General features: G+C 39.3%; 1 protein-coding gene across 8 annotated transcripts in view; it reads right to left on the bottom strand.

The window, feature by feature from the left end:
- nlgn1 (neuroligin 1) overlaps positions 1-20019 on the bottom strand; it is a 224612-nt gene that overhangs the window by 10785 nt on the left and 193808 nt on the right. For 5 of the 8 annotated variants that reach the window (XM_015360880.2, XM_015360881.2, XM_069197424.1 and 2 more), the window contains one exon: positions 2522-2734. In XM_015360880.2, the coding sequence (XP_015216366.1) occupies positions 2522-2734 (213 nt within the window). The remainder of the gene's footprint in view (positions 1-2521; positions 2735-20019) is intronic. The other 3 variants (XM_069197422.1, XM_069197425.1, XM_069197427.1) reach the window with 1 other exon arrangement.

The following is a 20019-nucleotide window of genomic DNA, read 5'->3' as shown; positions in this document are numbered from 1 at the left end:
AATGGAAATGGGGAATATAAACAAAGATGTTGTTGGGCTTAAATTTTACTTTGATTTTCTTTATTGAGTAGCAAAGTAATAAGACAGATGTATCTATTTATAAATAGATGTATGATAAGGTAATACGTATTCCTAAATCACAGGTTTTCAGCAAGTAACTAAACTGTGCATGTCCCAAGTTTTAATTGCTTAGAAACCACCAATTACTTTCAAAGTAACGGGCTATAGAATATTTTCACAGGCTACAAAAACTGGAGAATCAGTCTGAATCAAAAGGGTATTAAAGTTAATGTTAATGATCACATTCAGAACCCCAATTTAGCAACAAGTTATCAAAACAAATCAGAATTAATTAATTTAATTTTATTTATTTTTATTCTCTGGAGAGGAATTCATGAAAACATAAAAAGAACAAAAAAGTCAGTGGCTTCTGAAAATGGCGAAATGGTGAGACACAGTGACAATGCACAGGAGCTGGACAAGGGGAGTCCCATGTGACCGTGCAGACAGAGAGGAGGGTGGAGATAGAGGAAGGGAAGAGATGATTCTGAGAGTTGAGAGATTATCACTGATATCGCCATGACAACCCATGGGACCTCTTCCAAGCTTGCTATCACTGACACGACTAATGATTATATTCACCTTTCATGTGGGTGTGTGTGGGTGGGGAGGGGAGCTTGGGGTAAGAGTGTAACAGAGTAACTTCTTAATTTTCTTTAACTATATTATCCCTTCTGTTTCACTGCACTGTGCAAAACCACCATAACAAATGTCATGAACAATGGACATATTTTAACAGTTCTGTAAAAGTTTCAGCTTTGTCAGTGTGCACGTTGTACATACTGTACAGCACAGTGGTTGATTTCCAAAGCCTTTTGGTCAAGTGATAAATGAAGTGTTAACTGGACAACGTATTGTACAGAAGGCAAGTAAAGGGGAAAGAGTTTCAGAAACACAGTTATGGAGTTTATTCTGAACATGAAAAGTAGAGTACAGTATACATCTCTCTCTGTCTATTCAAACTCACAACATACTGTATAAGAACATGCCCTGCTCTTTCACCCAGGAGTGGGTTTTATTTGCGTCCTGCCAGCTACAGATCTCTCGTTTCCAGATGGCTCTGGTTTTGCAAGCAGCTGTCAGCACCAAGAAAATGGAATAAAACATTCTACTGGGCCTGGTCAGAAAAGTTATTTATTTTAAATGTAACTCTCCTTTTTTAAAAAAATGTTATTTGTAGTCTTATGATGTCTTGAAGAATTGAACAGAAAAACAGAAAAGACAGAGAATTCTTTGCTAGATCTAGTATTTTCTGAAGCTACTATTTCACTTTAACTGCAAAACCATTGATCTTTGCCCCTGAATGGTCAAAATGGGCCGTGAAAATTGCACAATAGATACATCAATGAGCAAGAGGTCCCACATCTATACAAAGTGTATATGTATTATAAACTACCTACTATAGTGTTGGAGCTGTACCTTTTACATGTACTGTAAAATGGGAAGATAATATTAGAGCAAATTAATCTTCTGTTTTTCCTTACAATGTAGTGTTTTAGTTTTGCCTTTTTTTTAAAGAAAATATAAAGCAAAAAACGTTTACTTGTTTACTTGTGGATTACTGTATGCATAAACATGTTTCTGTGAGACTTTCAAATTATTTAAGTATGAATCTGTTAACTAGAAAAAGCAAAAAGAAATAAATTGGGCAAAAGACTGTTTTCTCTTTAATTTCAGCTAATCCCAAACTTCAGCGACTGTAAGCTCAGGAGAGGTGTCATGAAAGCACTGTGGTGTTAAACACACATGGCTTCACCACAGTCCGAGTGTTCCCACTGTGCCATTACAGCTGCCCTGTGGCCCTGAGCAATTCTACTGAAGAGTGACAAAAACAGAAAAAACGGACACCGACACAGAGGGGTAATAAATTGAAGAAATTTGCTCGTGACCTTGATGCTTTGACAATTTTGGATCGTGCATGCAAAACACTCAAATTTATTTTCTTAGCTGACAGCAAGCAACTTCCATGCAGTTTTTAGACAAAAGATTTCTGAACCAGACATGCTGAACTTCAAATGTTTTCGTTCACAACAGCGTTGAACATATAATTCACAGCTGTTTTATACACAGGGCATAAATTGAAATCCTGCTTGGTCTGGGAGACCTATCTGTATGATGTTAAACCCTTATTCTCAGCCTTTTTGACCTATCATCAGCCTTTTGTCCTGAAAATAAAGAAATGAAGAGCTGAAGGAAAAATACAGTTTATCGGTGCGGTTCAGAATTCCACTCTAAGTTATTTCTAGAAAGATCTGCTGGAGAGAGAAAAAGGAGAGTGTGCCACTAAAAAGTGTGATCATGCAAACAGTTCAGAAAAATAAGGAAGAAAAAAAAATCTCAAACAGCTTTCCAAAACAAACTGCTCCTTCCTGTTTTCAAATCAACACTAGAGTCAAATTAAATACTAATGGCTGTGGCATGCAGACACCAAAATTGTCAAAATGTGCAACCTGCATTATACCTTTGGTTGAATTGCTCCAACGGTTACCTTCAGAATAATGGGACAAAGTCAAGAGATTGACACAAGAGGCACCAGCCCCAGATCCAAAAACAGTTATGCGTAATGGGTCACCACCAAAGAAAGCAATGTTCTCGCTCGTCCAGCGCAAGGCTTGAATTTGATCAAGGAGCCCATAGTTTCCCTTTGCTGCTTGGTCACCAGTGCTTAAAAAACCTGAAAAACAAACAAACAAAGAGGAAGAAGACAGGTTATTGGATCAGTGCCATCAATACCACTGTAGGGTCTGCCATTTTACTTCATATACTGCAGCTCTGCGCTGAAAACGTAGAGAAAACACAGTCCCCTGTATGAGAACTCACTTTCATTTTCAAAGTTAAAAGAGTTAAGGTTACTAATTTGAGCTGCAGCGAAAGACATTCAAGTCAGATAATATATTATAATATCTTCAGTAGAATGAACTAAATGACTTTTAAAAACTTCACATTGGATTAAAGAATGAAAGTCATTAAAATGAACCAGATTGATATTACTATAAATTAGTCTTGTGCAGCTCTGTTCTTTTCTTACAAAGTCATGGCTGAGATTTTGATCACTGGGCAAAGCACTAATGCTGGAGAAAACATCTTAATGCCTTTTTATCAAACTGAAACTCAGGGCAAATGTTATCTGCACTGTGCGAGGTTCTCAGCACTTGCATCAGTGCCAGCGGTCGGCTCTGGTTTGGAAGCGTGAGATCGCTGGCGTTTTCCATGGGGTGTAATTTTGTTGGTAGCACAAAGCAGGTTGGCCTCTTCCTTGTGCATCTTAAAAGAGCTCGGCGCAAGTCTCAGGCAGACAATTGATCCTATAACAAGTGGTAAGCATGCAAAGACCGTGTGAAGTATGGATTTCATGGTGGGCATGGATGTTTATGTGTACTGTAACATACTTTCTGTGTATATATTTATGTCAAAAGCAAAAGCTGGCCGTCTGGAGATATAGTTTGAGTTCTGGTCAAATCCTGAAATTCCCACTTTTATAAAATTAGGGCTGGGGTGAAAGGTTCAGTTGTATACAGACAAGAGCTGACAAAACTCTGGAATAGCATTTGTTACATTTATAATGATTCTCAGTGTATTTACAATATACAGTATACACATACACAGAGCATGGATATAAATATACACACGTGTTTTGGAAAGAGAATATGTGTACAGTATGTACTGTACCTAAATGAGAGGTATCATAATCAAACATTCTTCATCTCTTTTTAAGCACTGCAAATATAAATTGTCTCCTGTGTAGCAGGGAAAGTGTGGACCACAGACAGATAATGAAGGAAAATCAAAACACATTAGAAACATTTCTCAGACCTACACCTGTTAAATACTGTAACCAAGGCAGTTACTCAAATATATTTTACTTCACGCTTAGTTAATGTTATGTAACTGAAATCACTTCTCAGTCTAAACAGAGATACTGCTTATAGGAGGTGACAGTATTCTTATACCATTGACTTTATTACCTTTATGTTTTAAAGGTAATAAGGTCAAATTTGTGCAATGGCCACATACAACAGGACCGTAACACTAGTGTTGTGTTTATTGGCATGATGACCAGAATCTAGAGGATGTTTCATAACATCAAGGACGGGCAATGGCACTTTCCCTGTTCTTGCAATGCACTCCCATGTACATAAACTGGGCTTTGCTAGGACACTGCCCCAGCCCATGTGAGCTGAACCCCTCTTCTAGCTGTATATGAAGCCCTCAAACCAGCAGCGGCCATGAATCCTACTCAACACGTCTAGCTGGTGCTGTGTTCCTGGAGCGTTTCTGCCCAGTTATTAACGGGCCTCTTAACAGGTAGGTTAGCTGCTCACAAGTGCCAAGCATGTTTTACTTCCTGCTCTGCCGTGACTAGGGTCTCCAGCCCCAGGGTAAGAGTGGGTTACCCTGCCCTTTCACCCAGGGCCCAGAATCACGTGACATCTCAGAATGCCAAAGATCGAAGGCTGCCCATGTGACGATGCAGAACCAACAAGCCTCTGCTTTTCATAATTTTCTGCAATAAAACAGGAGTTATTACTGCATAAAGTCAATTTTTGTTACGCTACGCATAATATAATTCAGGAAATCCAATTTAAGCACAGACAGCTCCAAATCCACAGCATATAAAATATTTTTATGGAAAAAAATAAAAGGCATTCATGTATGAATAGACTAATATGTTTTTTTTTTCTTTTCTGAAGTTTCTTGTTTCTAGAGTTTAATGAAAATAAGCTGCCTTTATAGCAGCTGTGAAAAGAACTTTATAAATGTGGAAAGCTTTTGGTTCAGGGAAATCATATGCAGCATAAAACTCAACTAAAAATATGTTGCATAAGTAGGATTGGTACTTAACCACATCTAATCTGGAGACATGATCGAAATGTATTGTTAGGTTTTATCACATGGGGTATAGTCAACTGATCTTAATTTTAATCAAAATAAAACTTTGTATTTTAAACAGAAAGTCCTATGAGAACTAGTAAGATATTCACACATACTTAGCACTCTGATGACTTTAATACTTGCATTTGCTTTAGACTCTGCGTATCACCCTTTACCCTAAATGACTGCATCACTGTGCTGTGCCTGTTCTTTCACACTCAGCTCCTGCACTTTAGGGACACACAGCCACAGCACATTTCACTGCAAGAGCTGCCCTGAACATCTCAGCAGCCTGGAGATTTTCTCACTTCATGAACAAAGCGCAAACAAACCTCAGGTTTTTCTTAGATTTCCAACCATCTAGTGCATCTCAATGCACTTATTCTGCATTGGATATTCTGTTCAGGAATCACGTTGTCTCCCTTTCTGTGGACAGTCTATTGTATTTATATACAGAAGGTGCATTAATTAGGCTTGACATAGTTTAGTCTTTTTTAAAACATATTGTTGCTTGAGTAACGGCATATGAGCCTCATGATATCTCTTAATCCAAGTATAAGGCTGAAACCGAGGCAGGGTATTCTCAGGGTGAAGAGCTGTGCACTTACAGCAGTGTGGCCTTCAGGCGATGCCTGCACAGCATGACATCCCCAAGTCTAAAGTAGGTAAGATTATTGTAAATCTGCAAGAAATTAATGTATTCAAGAGGGGGAAATAATATATCTAGATCACAGGCATTGCATTTGCAAAATGACAGTGGCCAGAAAGAAATAAAAATGCTAAGGAAACATGTACGTTTCTGCAGGAAACAAGAAGCCAAAAGAAACTGTGCAACACAGCATTATCTGAAAAAATGGGAGAAAGAGACATGCTTTAAACTGTCTTTTCTCACTTTCTTTCCACAAGGAGCAACAACAAAGCAATACAAGCAAACTTATCAAAAATGTAAGTTAGAAATTGTTTATTCCAGAGACTTGAGAATGGATTTATTTTAGTGTATGCCTGTACCCCTGAGCACTAGTGTCAACCCCACTGTGTCAAAGTCTGAAATAGTGATGTCACTGGGGCACCCCCACATACAGTCTGAGAACTGTCACATTAGGGCCTGGGAACAGCACTGACCACAACCCATACACTTCCTTTCCTTGGCTTGTTTTCAAATACAAGATTATTGTTAAATATAAAGACAAAAAGTAATCACAATAACTAATACAGTAAATGATAATAAACCAAAAAGGGACATATTGCAAAACTTGTCATCTTTTATTGACTTGATGTCCTGTAGCCAAACAACACATGGCTCCTTATATCACCCTTATTGGGCTCATATTTTGTTTTTATAATAGGTCATGAGTCCTTTACTTACTGTACATATCACATGGTGCTGAAGCACAAATTCCCTGTACTGTTATCACGGTTATTTTAAGACATCAAACAAAATGACAAAAAAGGGCTCAATCCTGAGTGACTTCTAGGCACTGAATTTGTAAAATGACTAATTGAAGACTGACAGTGAAGGCGCTTTTATAATTAACTCCACACAGCAGATAATAGCTGTTTATTCTTTTATCATTCATTTACCAGTCTGTAGAGTCAATATAAACACAACAAAACACCAATAAATGCATTGCAGATGTGAAAAACTCTCTTCACAAACACCCGTTTCTCCTAAATGTCAGGCTCGGTCTTTGATTTTTTTAGATTGTATTTTAATAATCAATATTACACACAACAGACCAGGTGCTGTTAGTTTATACATTTCTAAATTAAAAAAGCACACTAATAATGTTTATCTGCTGTGTTTCTGAAAAATGTGAATTTCCTAACCCTGAGGTTTTAAAAACCTTTGCTATGATTGACTTTCATTGGCAGCTGTGCTGTGAGGAATAAATTAGGTTTTGAACAGCAGAATGAAAGCAAGTTGCATATTTAAAGGTTACATTTTTGCATCTGGGCCTAGGAACTAAAGAGAGCTTCCCTTTCCTTTGGCACAACCATCCTTTATCTCACTCACTGTTAAATCTCCTCAGTAAAGCCCTTCCCATGAGCATGAATGGGTTTTCATTCTTCTGTATGTACTTTGAATTCTCTGTAGAAAACATGCAGCTATATACTTTACTGTATATACATATACAAAGGCCTTATGTGGTGAAAAAAACAGAGAAAGAGTAGGAGGTTTCTGTGTGTCAGGCTTGCATGTTATTTCTCTTTAAGTATTGAGCAATCCAACCCCGGAATGTTCAGAGAACTGCGATTCCCTCATTAATTGAGGACAGAATCATTGTGGCTTCATCTCTTGCAATTCCACATTGGTGCTCTTCAATTAAGGAATAATAAGACTGCAGAGTAATTTATACTCATAGATTAGATGTCTCTGTGAGAAATTGCTGATTAACTCAAAGTGGGCATGTGGAGCACCAGTGAAGCCATTTAATGGCAGTCCCCATTCCCCTCACCTCTGATTTCCATCCTGAGATGCCCATTACTTCAGAACTCAGATTCCAGATCAGAAGTTACGCTCTTTACTTGTGCATATCAATTTCTAAGCCTGTCACTCATTTCTGTCCACCTGCAGTTAGCTGTAGCCATGCTTATGACAGTACTGTATAAGTAGAAAATCAGTCACTGCTGCATTTATTCTGCTTGGAGCTGCAGGGCCGTAGGCTCACTCTTCATTACACTGAAATAGGGGCAGGTACCCCATGCGTGGCTTTGATCAGTAGCAATGAATTCATTTTCAAACTAAAAGAACAGTTAATGTTTATGCAGACAATACTGATGCGACAGTCAATCCCACACTCTAGCAGGGTGTAGAACTTTGTACAAACCACTGAATAACTACAAGCGTAATCTGGGCATTAGAATGATTCACTTAAAGAAAATGAGATCTTGGGTGGAATGAAACCACAAAGCCAGCTTAAGCGGACTTGCATTCATGTTTAAAACATGCAACCACACAGACAAAGTGTCTGACAAGTCCACACACCATCAGTTTACAATGAATTACTGTTACAGTGAGCTTATAAGAAATCATTTTGTGAGTCACACACTTTCGAGTTGCACAGCAAACACTCAGTGAAAGGTTTTTTGCTGAAGTTTTTAAATGGTGCCCTAGACTCATTTCTCTGTTTTACCTATGAAGTACGAAAATGAGAGGCACCCATTAAATACAACTATTTAAATCCAAAAGTGTAACATGTATGCGGACTGGAAAATATTGTCCAATAAGTAAGTTGCATTAGCAGAAGCAAATCAGCAGGTGGCACGATACGAACTTGACTTCTTACAGAGAAGAAGAGCTGCAGCATGATTTGTGTTCATCTTTTAGTGGAATTGACTTGAAAACAGGGGAAAGGCTCCAGACCCTTTATGCTAACTGGGGCTTAGTATTACCAGACACCACAGGAGGGGGATTTGAATGCTTGTTCTCCAGCCATTAAGCATCAGCCTTCTCCTGTCTCATCTACATCAAATGGGCTTTCAAGAATGATGTGAGTCAGTCACGAGGAAGAGATTGAACTCACAGTGCTTTCAGATGTAAGTTTTTTCCTCCAACCCACTTTCTTCTGCTTTTTTGTTTAAATTTAGTCCTAATTTATTTTGCCACTCCGTTAAATTTTTATAAAACATCAAATGTGCCAGATATACTGTAGACATCGTGAGCCAAAATTCGTTCCTCCAGGGCGAGACTGGACAAAGGCAAAGCATTAGCAGCTCAGTGCATAATTCACCGCAGCTAATTCTCAACACATTTCCAGCTCCTGTTCCTCTGTCCAGCTCCAGGAGACTGCCATGTGTTTGGTGAATGAGTGCATAGGTAGATTTGGCAGGTAGGAATGAGGCTGAGGTCAACAGAACACATTTCACAAACAGCTTTGAAAGGCAAAAAAAACTAAGACTGAGCCTCATTAGCCTAAAATGAGCTCTTTTCTGATCCAATAATTATTCCAGACTCCTATTCTTTAATCTGGGAGCATGCACCTGCTACCTTCCCTATTGCTCGACTGAGTTACAAATGGTAAAAAAAAATGCAACTGTTAAGCTGCTTAACTGTATAACCTGCCACTTCAGGTTCCAGCTGCCTCACAAAATAAATCTACAAATTTGTACTTCATCTCAGAGACTCTCTAGATCATATGGCACTTTGCTGGGGAAAAGCTTTTTTTCATATACCGTAGATACTGCTCTTCACCAGCAAAGAGATCATTCAAAAAGGAAGCCGCAATTCCTTTCTACATAAAGAAAAAATAATCTAAAAAGGAAAGCAGGTTTTTAGTATAATTAATATATGTTACCTTAGTTTAATCTTAAACATGGCTCTTGTAGCTATATTTTTGATCAACTTTAATTCAACCACTCCTTCCAACTTTGCCTGCTCTTCTTCCTGTCTGCCGGGCCCTGCAGCTAAATGAGACTGTGCATAGTAACATGGAAAAGGGCCCAAATGAGACAGATTCCTTTCAGCCAAATGACAAACATCACTAGTTTCGTTGCTCATTGCTAATAGATAATAGCTTCAAGCTTGATCTACATGACCACAGCCTGTAGGTGTCATTCCAGAAAGACGTCTTTATGGATTGTATATCATCCCACTTCTCATTTAAATAACAGAATGAAAGTTTACAGTAAAACAGTATTCAGTAATAATGTTTTTTTGTGTTCAGAATCACAGCAACCGGGAATATTTCAGGTGCAAATGATATACAGTAAGATTAAAAGAAACATCATTCACTTTTTCAGAAAAGGTTTGCAATGTTCAAGAGAGATCCAATGAATTTGAAAAAAACAAGAAAAAAACTGAATGTCTGTCACAAAGAATTCTGAGAGTTCTGGCAGAGAGTTGTGACTGGATTTTATGTTTTAGACAATTTAATCATTCTCCTTGTAAAAGTGATGTGATTTTAAATTAATCTCCATTTCATTGACAAAATATGAGCAGGTAGGAAGAGAATGGGATCCCTGATGACATGTGAAATCTGACAGAGGTATTATCCTGGATCCATTTCAAGGTGAAGAAGGTAAATGAAGCAACAGAGATTGGAAACTCCTTGAAATTGTCATTTTAACATTTGGTAGATCTTGCATTATGCTGTGAAAAATTCACCCAAGCAAAATATTGTATTTGTTCATTCAACCTGCTCCTCCTATCCTTAAAAAGTCACTTAAACGGTAATCTGTACAAATTATTACAGCAGCAAGTGTTCACAAACTCTTACAGCATAAACAGATAGATTGTCTTTCACTAAAATAAAGCAAGGGGAATAATTATTGCTGTCTCCTTGTTTAATTTACTGATCACTGCTGCTGCTGCCAAATGTGGCATTAATTTCTGGCTACAGGTGCTGCAGTGAATCATGGAAACCAGTTACCAAGACAATATTTTAAAAAAATCTTTTAACCTGTAGGAGAAAGTGGTGATTTTACACTAATAATCAACAGCAAAGAATCACAACGCTGATACTCGGCAGGTACACTGGGGCAACACTGACCCCTGTGGACGTTTGTATTACTGCATTCTGGCCTCTCCCTGGAGCTTGTCCTTCAGCTCCTCTCCCTGCGGACGGCTAACTGCAGCACACACGCACCTAAAGCCAGCTCCAAGCTGTGACTGGTGGCCGCTAGAAACCAACGGATTACCAACGTGAACATTCTCATTATCTCTCTGTATTTGACTTGACAGCGAGCTTCCCTGTTTAAACTCTTTGAGATGCGGCTGTTTAAGGTTTGCTAATGAATGCTGTTGCCCCTGGCTAAAAAGAACAATGAGCGAGAAGTCATTTACATTCTCCTGTTACTTACTATAAAAAAAGCAGCATTACATTGTTACACAATTTGTGAACGGAACAGAACAGAATCCTTGCTGTTTGCAGCTCCAAGAGGTGAAATATATTGAACATATGGCTAAAATGTATTTTTTTTTAAATGAACATTTAGGAGATGTACAGTAAGGGCACCTGTAAATACAACTGAACGGCACAGAATTCTTCGATTCTAAAGTAATATCAAATGAGTAAAGCACAGCAATGACCTAAGACTCATTCAATCAAGCAAAGGTACAGTATAAGTCTAAAAAGACTAGAATGCAAAACCGGCATTTCTTTTTGAGTAAGAAAACAATACAATTACAGAAGATATTCTCTAGTACTGTACAGAACAACCTGTAGCAGCACATAATACATCTGTAACAAAGACTGTGAAGCCTGTCAACGTTCTGTACTGACCCAGTGTCTGTAGCTACAGTACAGTGCAGTATGCAGTGAGAAACCGAGTCTGGCCTATTCCAGAGCTTATTTCATTGTCCACTGTGGTCAGCGTCCATGTACAATAAACACTTACACATTACTCATATTTTAATGTGTATTAACATGAAAATAATTAATATTCTCATATTGTTAACTCGCTGAGGGATGGTCTTTGAGCGTTTCAAACAATGTCTGTAAAAACTGACAGTGGATTCGGACACTGCCAGTAGAGTCACCACTTGAATTTTATTTTCCATGTGTGTTCAATTCAGACAGAATAAAACAATAAAATTCCAAAGCTTTTCTTCTATTTATTCTGCTTGGGTAACATAATGGACCTATTTATCTGTAATAAATAAATATCTGTGTGCACTGCTCCACTACTCTTTGGAGACCTATACACAAGATCTGGTTTCATGAGTAATTTATGCAGCAGAAATTATTACTAATTGGCTTTCCCCCACACTTGTACTGGAAATAGCGGATAGGAACCATACTCATCATAACTCAAACCTAGAAAACCAAGACACTAGGGATTAAATGTTTAGTACACTATTTTGTCTTAAATGCTAAATAAAGTTTTATTCCATTACACCTCATGAGGCCAGAATAGCTTACAATATTCCCCCTTCTGATTACCACTTTCCACAGTACTTCTGTGCTTAGTTTTAAGGAACAAATAAATTGACAATGTCTACAATTCACTGTACGAGTAAGGATGTCACAGTACTTATCCCACAGAACGGTTGCCTGAAACTCATTTCTCCGCCCTCAAAGCATCTATCCCTTTTTGATTAGTGCTTGTTTTCAAGCCAGTGCTACTTTTAAACCCAAGGAAACCATTTAAATATTTCATTTTCTCGCTCATTGTCCAATTGTGCATGGTAAAGGTTAGCGTCTCACACTAAATTATGTGCTTTCTGAAATGAACTATTAAATCCATCACAGAGTAATTTGTTTCAAAATGAGAGAATTGACCACTGATACTACTCTGGTACAAGATATTCATATGTGTGTGATTCTGTAAATGGGATGTAGCAGATAATAAGCAGGACGGAGTCTTCATCAAAATATCTTTTACATTTTTGTTTCTGGTGCTCACATACTCATTCTCTAGTATACTCTATACTTTTATATCTATAAAACTCAACATCAGCAGTAATAATATTTGTATCCTTAACTTAAGTGTGTTAAAATAGTTACATTTACAGTATACGCACTGTATATGTTTAGGCCTTGTTTAACTGATGTGTTACAATTCTTCCAACAAGGCACATAGATAACATATATTGTAGTATAAAACTTAAAACATAAAATATCATCCAACACGACAATGTACAGCATTTAGAATTCCAGGAAACTTTTGAGAAGATTTCTCATAAAAGGTGGGTTATTACATTAAATTTTATAGGAAGTCAATGTTAATGTTGCCCACTGTTCAGTGCCATACCACAGAAAATACTGTATATTATAGCCTTAGAAAGAAATCAAATAAAAGCAGCAAGCATGATTCCTGCTCTCAGTGGATTGTTAAGGACAGTTTAAACACAAGCCACACCTCTTCAGTCTAGAACAAAGTAACTGAGAATAGATCTGATGCAAGTATACAGGATCCCAAGGGATATAGACAGGGCCGATCCAGGTGAGTATTTCAAATTCAGTAGCTAAGCAGGACATGGGATGACTAACAGAAAGGGAGTTGTTTTCAGGACAGAGAATAGGAAACTGATCTATACATAAAGAGTTGTGTGTGTATATACTGTATAGACTGTTGAGGCCCAAACCCTGCTTTCTCAGGGTTTTTTTTATTCCAACTTCCAACAGTTATTAATTCAGTGTTAATAACTGAATTAGGGCTGTGGGAGTGTGGAACAATCTACCCAGCCAGGTTGAAGGCTGGATTCTTTCAAGAAACAGCTGGACAAGATCCTCTGATCAATTAGCTACAGTACTCACTACCAAACAGCCTAGATGCGCCGAATTTCCTCCTCTTGTTTGTGACCAATCTTGTGTCCTAATGAATCACTTATTGACTTCAGGGGTATAAATCAAAACTCTTCCCATATGTGGAGCCATATGGGACACTGCTTTGCCTGTGAAGGCTCTCCAGGGCTGGCAGTCAGGATGAGTGATGTAAAAACAAAGAAACGCTGTACCTGCTGGTCGGTCACCTTTTTTTCTTACAACCTGAGCTCCTGAAATAAACTACTACGCCTACCACTGGGTCGTTACAGTAATGAGTTAGTTTATGCCCTTCGAATTGCGGAACAGACAACAGGAAAAACTTAATGACTGCTTTGCTTTTGAAAAGCGTGTGATTATACTGTTCACAAACCACAAAGGCACTATTTATTTTAACATAATTAGAAGGTTTAGATTGGATTTTAATGAAAAAAAAATCAACTCTGGGACTTGGAATTTCAAGTCGTACCATTTCTTGTCAGAATGGGGACACTTCAATATGTTCTGTCACTAAAAAATCACAAGTCAATTGCCAAAAGCAAATTCTTTCCATGGGGGAAATTATGTTTTAAATTTGCAGTAACTGTCACTCCAGCTCTGTGTAGAAAACAGCCTACTGTGACTGGGCTCAGCACCGGGCTTCAATCATTGGAGGTAGTCTGTCTGGCAGAGCATTAAACAAATAGTTTTAAAAAAATATGGTTTAAAAATATACATCATGGCCTCTTTATACACATGCTGTGCCCCGAATAAGGGACTAACCAGGATGGTTTATACTTCAAAAGAGAAGACTGTCAGCGTCCGACGACACCTTATGTCTCAGCCGACAGAGGCTCTGTTAGCTTGCTGATAGCCCACAGTGAGCAGGAGCTCCCAGGGAGCAGCAAGAAAGTGTTTGAGAGTCTGGAGGCTTCATTGCTGACCAGCCCTGGGCCTGGGCCCCACAGTCCAGCAGCAGACTCCCCTGCTCGGCCACAGGGCTCGTCTGGAGGACAACAGCGTGGCCGCCTTCAGCTCTTCGGCCTGCTGGTGCAAAGGCTGTGGCTGTGAAGCTGGCAGATCTATGGCTTGGGGCTCTGGGTTGGGGTATAAAAAAAAGAACTAGCAATCCTGTTTCAAAAATGAAAAAAAAAAAATGGTCACATGAAAAAACAACCTGACTATGAAAAGGTTGCATTTTGCGCTGTGTTTATGAAACCTTCACCTTAAGTTTCTTTTTTTTTTACTATGTATTTGCAGTGACTGTGAAGTCAAAACGGTTAAAAGAATTGCAGACATTAATCATTTTAGAATATGTAAAAAAAATCTTGAATTCGCATTCCAATATTTACGTTTCCATTCTTATTAACAACTGGAGGAGAGGAATGTAACATATACTCTGCTTGATGGACAAAAAATAATTAAATAGTTATTTATTTCCAATTTAATACTTAAAATAAAAAAATATCTCGACAGCTTTGGAAGAAAAATGCACAATTATAGCAACAGCCTACAGACGTTTTACACAGCCAAAGGATCTTTAAACAGATTTAATAAAATAATAACATTGAATTATAGATTCTTTGGAATTGAATTCCTCTTGAAAGAATAAAGAATATTTGGTGTTTGAAATGTAATTTCTCATGCTGGCAGCAGTTCATGGCTGGAGAAGCGAAGCCGCTCTGTCTCTGCGCACGAACGAGACCTGTGTGCAGAGAGGAGGGGACAGCTGCTAACAGGAAGCCCACAAGCTTTCTGCTCCAGTCTTCCTCCGGACCTTTAACACAGCAGGCCGTGGTGGTGGGTGGTGGGGGGTTTGGGGACATTTGAAGTAGAATAAAAGAAGCAAAGAAAACGAAGTTATTTAAAGACTAATACATATTAGAAATTAAATATTTATAGTGATCTTGGGGCTCTGTAAGAAGTAAAGAGCTCTTTTCTATACCCGACAGCTGCCGGGAATAACTTTAAAAACCTGCCAGTCCCTGCTGGCAGGCTGCCTCTAACGAACCCCAGCGGTCCAGGAAACGATGTCCACAGGCAGGTGATTCAGGACACACTTGCAGGATCCCATTTAAGAAAATAACAATATGTTTGAAGATGCATTTCTGCTGCATTTAAATCATTTAACAGTAAGCGGAAGGTCAATCCACAGGAGAGGATTTGAGGGAAAGTCTATCACGGCTTTGTAGAAGATTAAAAGGCAGGATATGAGCTTTCAGAATTCATCAAGATTGACAGATTCCCCGTTACATTTCATTAAACATACTCATCACCAGGGTCTTAATACACCCGACGTGCTGAATACTGGTCACTTGGGCAATTTGTTCCATCAAACATGCCTTATCAATATAAAACCTGAAAACTGGTCTCACTCCAGCTGTTTTACAGGATTCACTCAGGTCAGTGGATCGTTTCAAACGCAGTGCTTCAAATGGCTTGCTGGGGTGCTAGACAGGACTGAGAGGAGTCTGTAAAATTGTCTAGGATAGGGATGTTACTTCTTGCAAGTGAAGGAAGTTTTGAGCAGTCGAGCTCCCAGTTGATTCAGAGGGACTGAAAACGATAAGTCCCTCCAGCCCTCAACTGTTGATAATTTACTAATATCTGATTTACCATCAGACACGCCAATGCCCCCTCCAGAACCAGGTTGAAAACTTTATTCTATAGACTTTTTCTTGAACCTGTCCTAACATTCACTGCGGCGGCCTGGTTTGGTAAGCTGAATACACGCAATGAGAACAGACTGAGCAGGATAACAAAGGTAGCCTGCAAAGTTATCAGCACACAACAGCTATAACTGGTGGATGTCTTCACCAAGCACAGCGTGGAGGGCCAATGTGATCACTGACTGTCATGACCACCTCTTGCACAGCGAGTCTGAGCTCCTTCCATCAGAGCGCCGGTACACAGATTCAAGTGCAATAAAACTGAACTATTCTTCATTCTCACCACTATTAACCTGCTTCATTTGGACCAATTACATATTTTAGATATTGTTTTTCCATCCATCTATCTTCTGTATCTATCTCATACACTGATGATCTCTCTTCTTGATTTGTCTTTCTAAATTGTCCAGATTACTTCAGCTGATAACTTGTTTCCTAATCCGGTGCATGTGTGTTTCTTACTTGTTAATGGTTTCATGCTGTGTTACATGAAATGTCTTTTACCTGACTGCAAAGCATCTCATTTCCCATCTTGGACATCAGTAAGACCTGCCCATCCCTGCACGAGAACAGGTGTCCAGCAGAATGAGTTCTACAAGGCACCTCTAGAGGGCAGTGTGGAGCAGAGAGGTGCTGGTGGTAGCCATTTGTAGGGTATCAGGCAGACCAAGGGGCTGTAATGATTTACAGTATATTGGAGTTTTCTGTGGTTAATGTGGAGCAGTTGAGAATGATGATATGGTACAATACAGTATCTTTTCAAAAACCCCTGCTAATCTAGCATTCCAAACAATTCATGAAAATGTAAGAGATTACTGCATTTGAGTCCTGCTGCTGGTCATGCATATACAGTACAGTAGGGAAGATTCAACCATTTCGTTAAAAATCATCTAGCAAGGAGTGAAAACCATGACTATGCATGTGGCTGTCCAGGCGCAGAGTAATCCAAGTTCATATACAGTACAGGTGTATGTTGGGATATGCACATATTGGTATCAGTAGCAGCTGGGATACTGGTTTATACAACTGATCTTAAAATCAGCTCAGCACAGCGGAGCTGCAGCGTGTGGCTCATTATTCCACTGCCTTAATAGAACGGCTCTGTCGCCGGGGCGCCAGAGGCTCAGGGGTGTTTCATTTGATTTAAAGCTCAGCTTTGCCTTTTTCCATGTAGACATGAAATACATGGCTTTGTGCCTTCACTGGCATGTTCTCGGCTGAGAGGGGAGAACATTTTAACTCCACAGACTCCAGCCTGAGCTCTCACACACTCCCTCATTCTCGCAAATGTACAGTAAGGGAAAAGCCCTTCGCCATTCATCATACTTCTGACGTGACACTGCAGCCAAGAGAAAAACTATTTTTACATACAGTGTTTAAGCAAAGACACACCTGGAGAACTACAGGAAGTCAAACACAATAAATGTCTCTAAATCTTTACAGACAGCACTAAGTAAAATATCATATCTAAACAACCCTACAATATGTCAAACACAGCATGTTATCAAAAGAATAACAGACAACGTAGTCAGGGTAATGATACTGCAAAGGTGTGTAAATAAATTTAAGCCACAAAACACATTTTCCAAAAGCTTAGAAATGGGAGAAAGACATTCAGGACATCTGGTCGGCCTAAAACATGATACATTTAGTGATATACAGTACATCCCAACTCAAAAAAGAGGAGGTGTTGTGTTGCTGAGGCACAGAATGACCACATGATAACTGAAGCAAAGATGAAGCACTCCTAAAACAGTGTACAAACCTTGATTCTATAAGTCTTCAAGCTCTAGGTCTTCATCTGCATAAGACCACATAGTGCAGATATAAATCACAGATTCATGACGTCATAGTCTTGTGATTCCAAGGCATGTGCGCTTCATTTTTGTGGTGTACAGTGGCTGTGGACATGCCAGATGGTCACCAGCTCCCCGACTGGCAGGTGTCCATTGGGGTGTTACCCTGAGTCATTGTCTTGTGCTGGTGTTGTTTGCTCAATGGTGCCCTGAACATGCCCTAAGATTGACATCATGATTCAGAAGTGCACAGATGCTGTTTCATAAGATGTGACATCTTGAAGCAGTATGCTCCAGCTTGTTGAGACATTTCCACTTGAAGATCAATAATGGATAATTGTAGTACTACTGTGCACAAGACACATACTGTAATTCCTTCTTTTTGTGAATTTATGGCCATGAGACTAATCTGCACAATTACTGGTGTGGATTGGATTGGTCTGGACTTGCATCCGCAAATTCAGGAAATCTACAGTATGAAAACATGCTTGAATTCCTTGATGTGGCCCCAGGTTTCATGATCTCTGGATGCACAGAGACACACTCAAAAGTGTGAATCACTACAATTAACTGGATGCTACTGTACAGTACGTGTATAGATTTGTCACAATTGTTATGCACTTTCTTTATAGAGCAATATACAGTATACTGTATGTTTTTTTTCTGAATTATGTTAGCAGTCCTGGTGAGCTATGATATAAAAAGGACCTCTGTTACAGGCAAGTGCTGCCCGTGTTAGAAGTTTCTCCACGCCTGAGCTTCTCTCTCTCCCTTTCCTCTGAGGGACCCTGGTCGCTTCCTCCGTTCCCTCTGCCTCATCTGTCACCCGCTAAGACAGCGACTGGCGCAGTGGGGGATGAGCAACACGCACGGCGAGGAAGAGACAAAAGAACACGAGACTACAGCAAAGAGGCAGTCACAACTCCAACTCCAGGGCTGAATCACCGAGACGTGTGTGACAGCAGCAATGCCCAGCCCAACACCCGGACCAGGGCTCGTACTGAAGGGGGAACTGCTAAAGTCCCTCTCACTGAGGCAGCCGCCAACACCCAGCCCTCACTTTAGCGTTTCCTCAGCACCAAGGGACTCCACACCCACTAGGCAGGAGCCCGAGGATGTTCCTCTAGGATCCCACAGAAAAGCTTATGAAGCTTTCAGCCTCTGAGTTGTCCCGGAACACAGTTCCATTTAAAAAAGAGCAGGGGACCTTAAAACAGCCAGAGGGACCTACGGGAGATTATTCTACGGCTGAGTTCGCTCCTGTTCCCGCCTCTGTTGTGTTGCTTTAGTCAGGTTTAATGCTACAGTTTGCTTCCACTGTACCCTTCATAACCAATACTTTATTTTCTCTCGTTTGAAAACATCACATTTCTACTAGCCCTAAGCTTACCTGCATCAAATGGATGATTCATTACATTCACAGCTTAATCTGCTAATGTACAGTTTAGCAAATGAGAGCATTCAAGAAATAGAGAAAAACAGCTCCAGCTACTGAAAATTACTGATCTGTCCAGTGTGATGAAACAATGGCAGAATGACACCCTGAAGGGTCAAAATTAGGTTGTTTTGTCAATATTATCTCTTCCTCAGATGTTGTATAACCACTGACCTGGTGACCTGATCAACCTGATGAGTTTTTCATTCTTGAATTGAATAAACTCCATCTTACAATGTATAAAATGTATAAATTTAAATCTGGTCTTGGGTCAATGGGATGATTTTTCTTTCAAATACATGTTTGAACTGGATGGTACCTGATGTCAGTGGATACTTTATATGTCAGATGCACAGACCATTAAACAACATTTTTGGGGGCTAATATTTTAATGTTTGGGGGCTATTGTTCGGTACAAAGGTAGCCTGCTCTGCACACTTGTGCAACCAAGGCCGTTCCACATAATGTTTGGTAGATGGTCTCCATGTGCCATGACATTCAAAGTTTCATTTCAGACCCAACTCAAGGGAATTCCGAGAGATTTGCTTGTGAAAAGAATCCTTTATGATCCACCTAAATTGTTAGAACCTAGGATCGTTAGAGCCTACAGATAAGCTTGCCAAAAAATCTATATAAAAATCTTTCCGTCATGAATAGAGTTGAAAAATGCTAAAAATGCCATTGAAAGGGCCATACCCATGGAAAGAAAGGAAAAGAATGTAAATTAGGTATAATATCTAAATTGTACTTAGAGCAGATCAGAGCAAACGTTTCTTTTTTCTTTGCGTCTTTGTACTTTTGGCTTTATAATTTTTTTGTATTTGTCTGAAAATTAATTGTACAAACATTGGCAAAACCCCTGTTTGATTTTATTAGTGTTGCGCTGCAGCAATAAAAAATTCATACCATCCAGCAGCCTGCTTAAAAGACTGAGGCCCCACCGGAAAGTTCCAAAATATTGCAGGCTGCTAAAAATTTAAACGGAAAGCGAGACCTTCTTTGGG

Source organism: Lepisosteus oculatus, chromosome 13 (genome assembly GCF_040954835.1).
Source record: "Lepisosteus oculatus isolate fLepOcu1 chromosome 13, fLepOcu1.hap2, whole genome shotgun sequence".
Lineage (NCBI taxonomy): Eukaryota > Metazoa > Chordata > Actinopteri > Semionotiformes > Lepisosteidae > Lepisosteus > Lepisosteus oculatus.
Note: the sequence above shows the minus strand (reverse complement) of the source record. Positions and strands in the feature narration are given on the sequence as shown.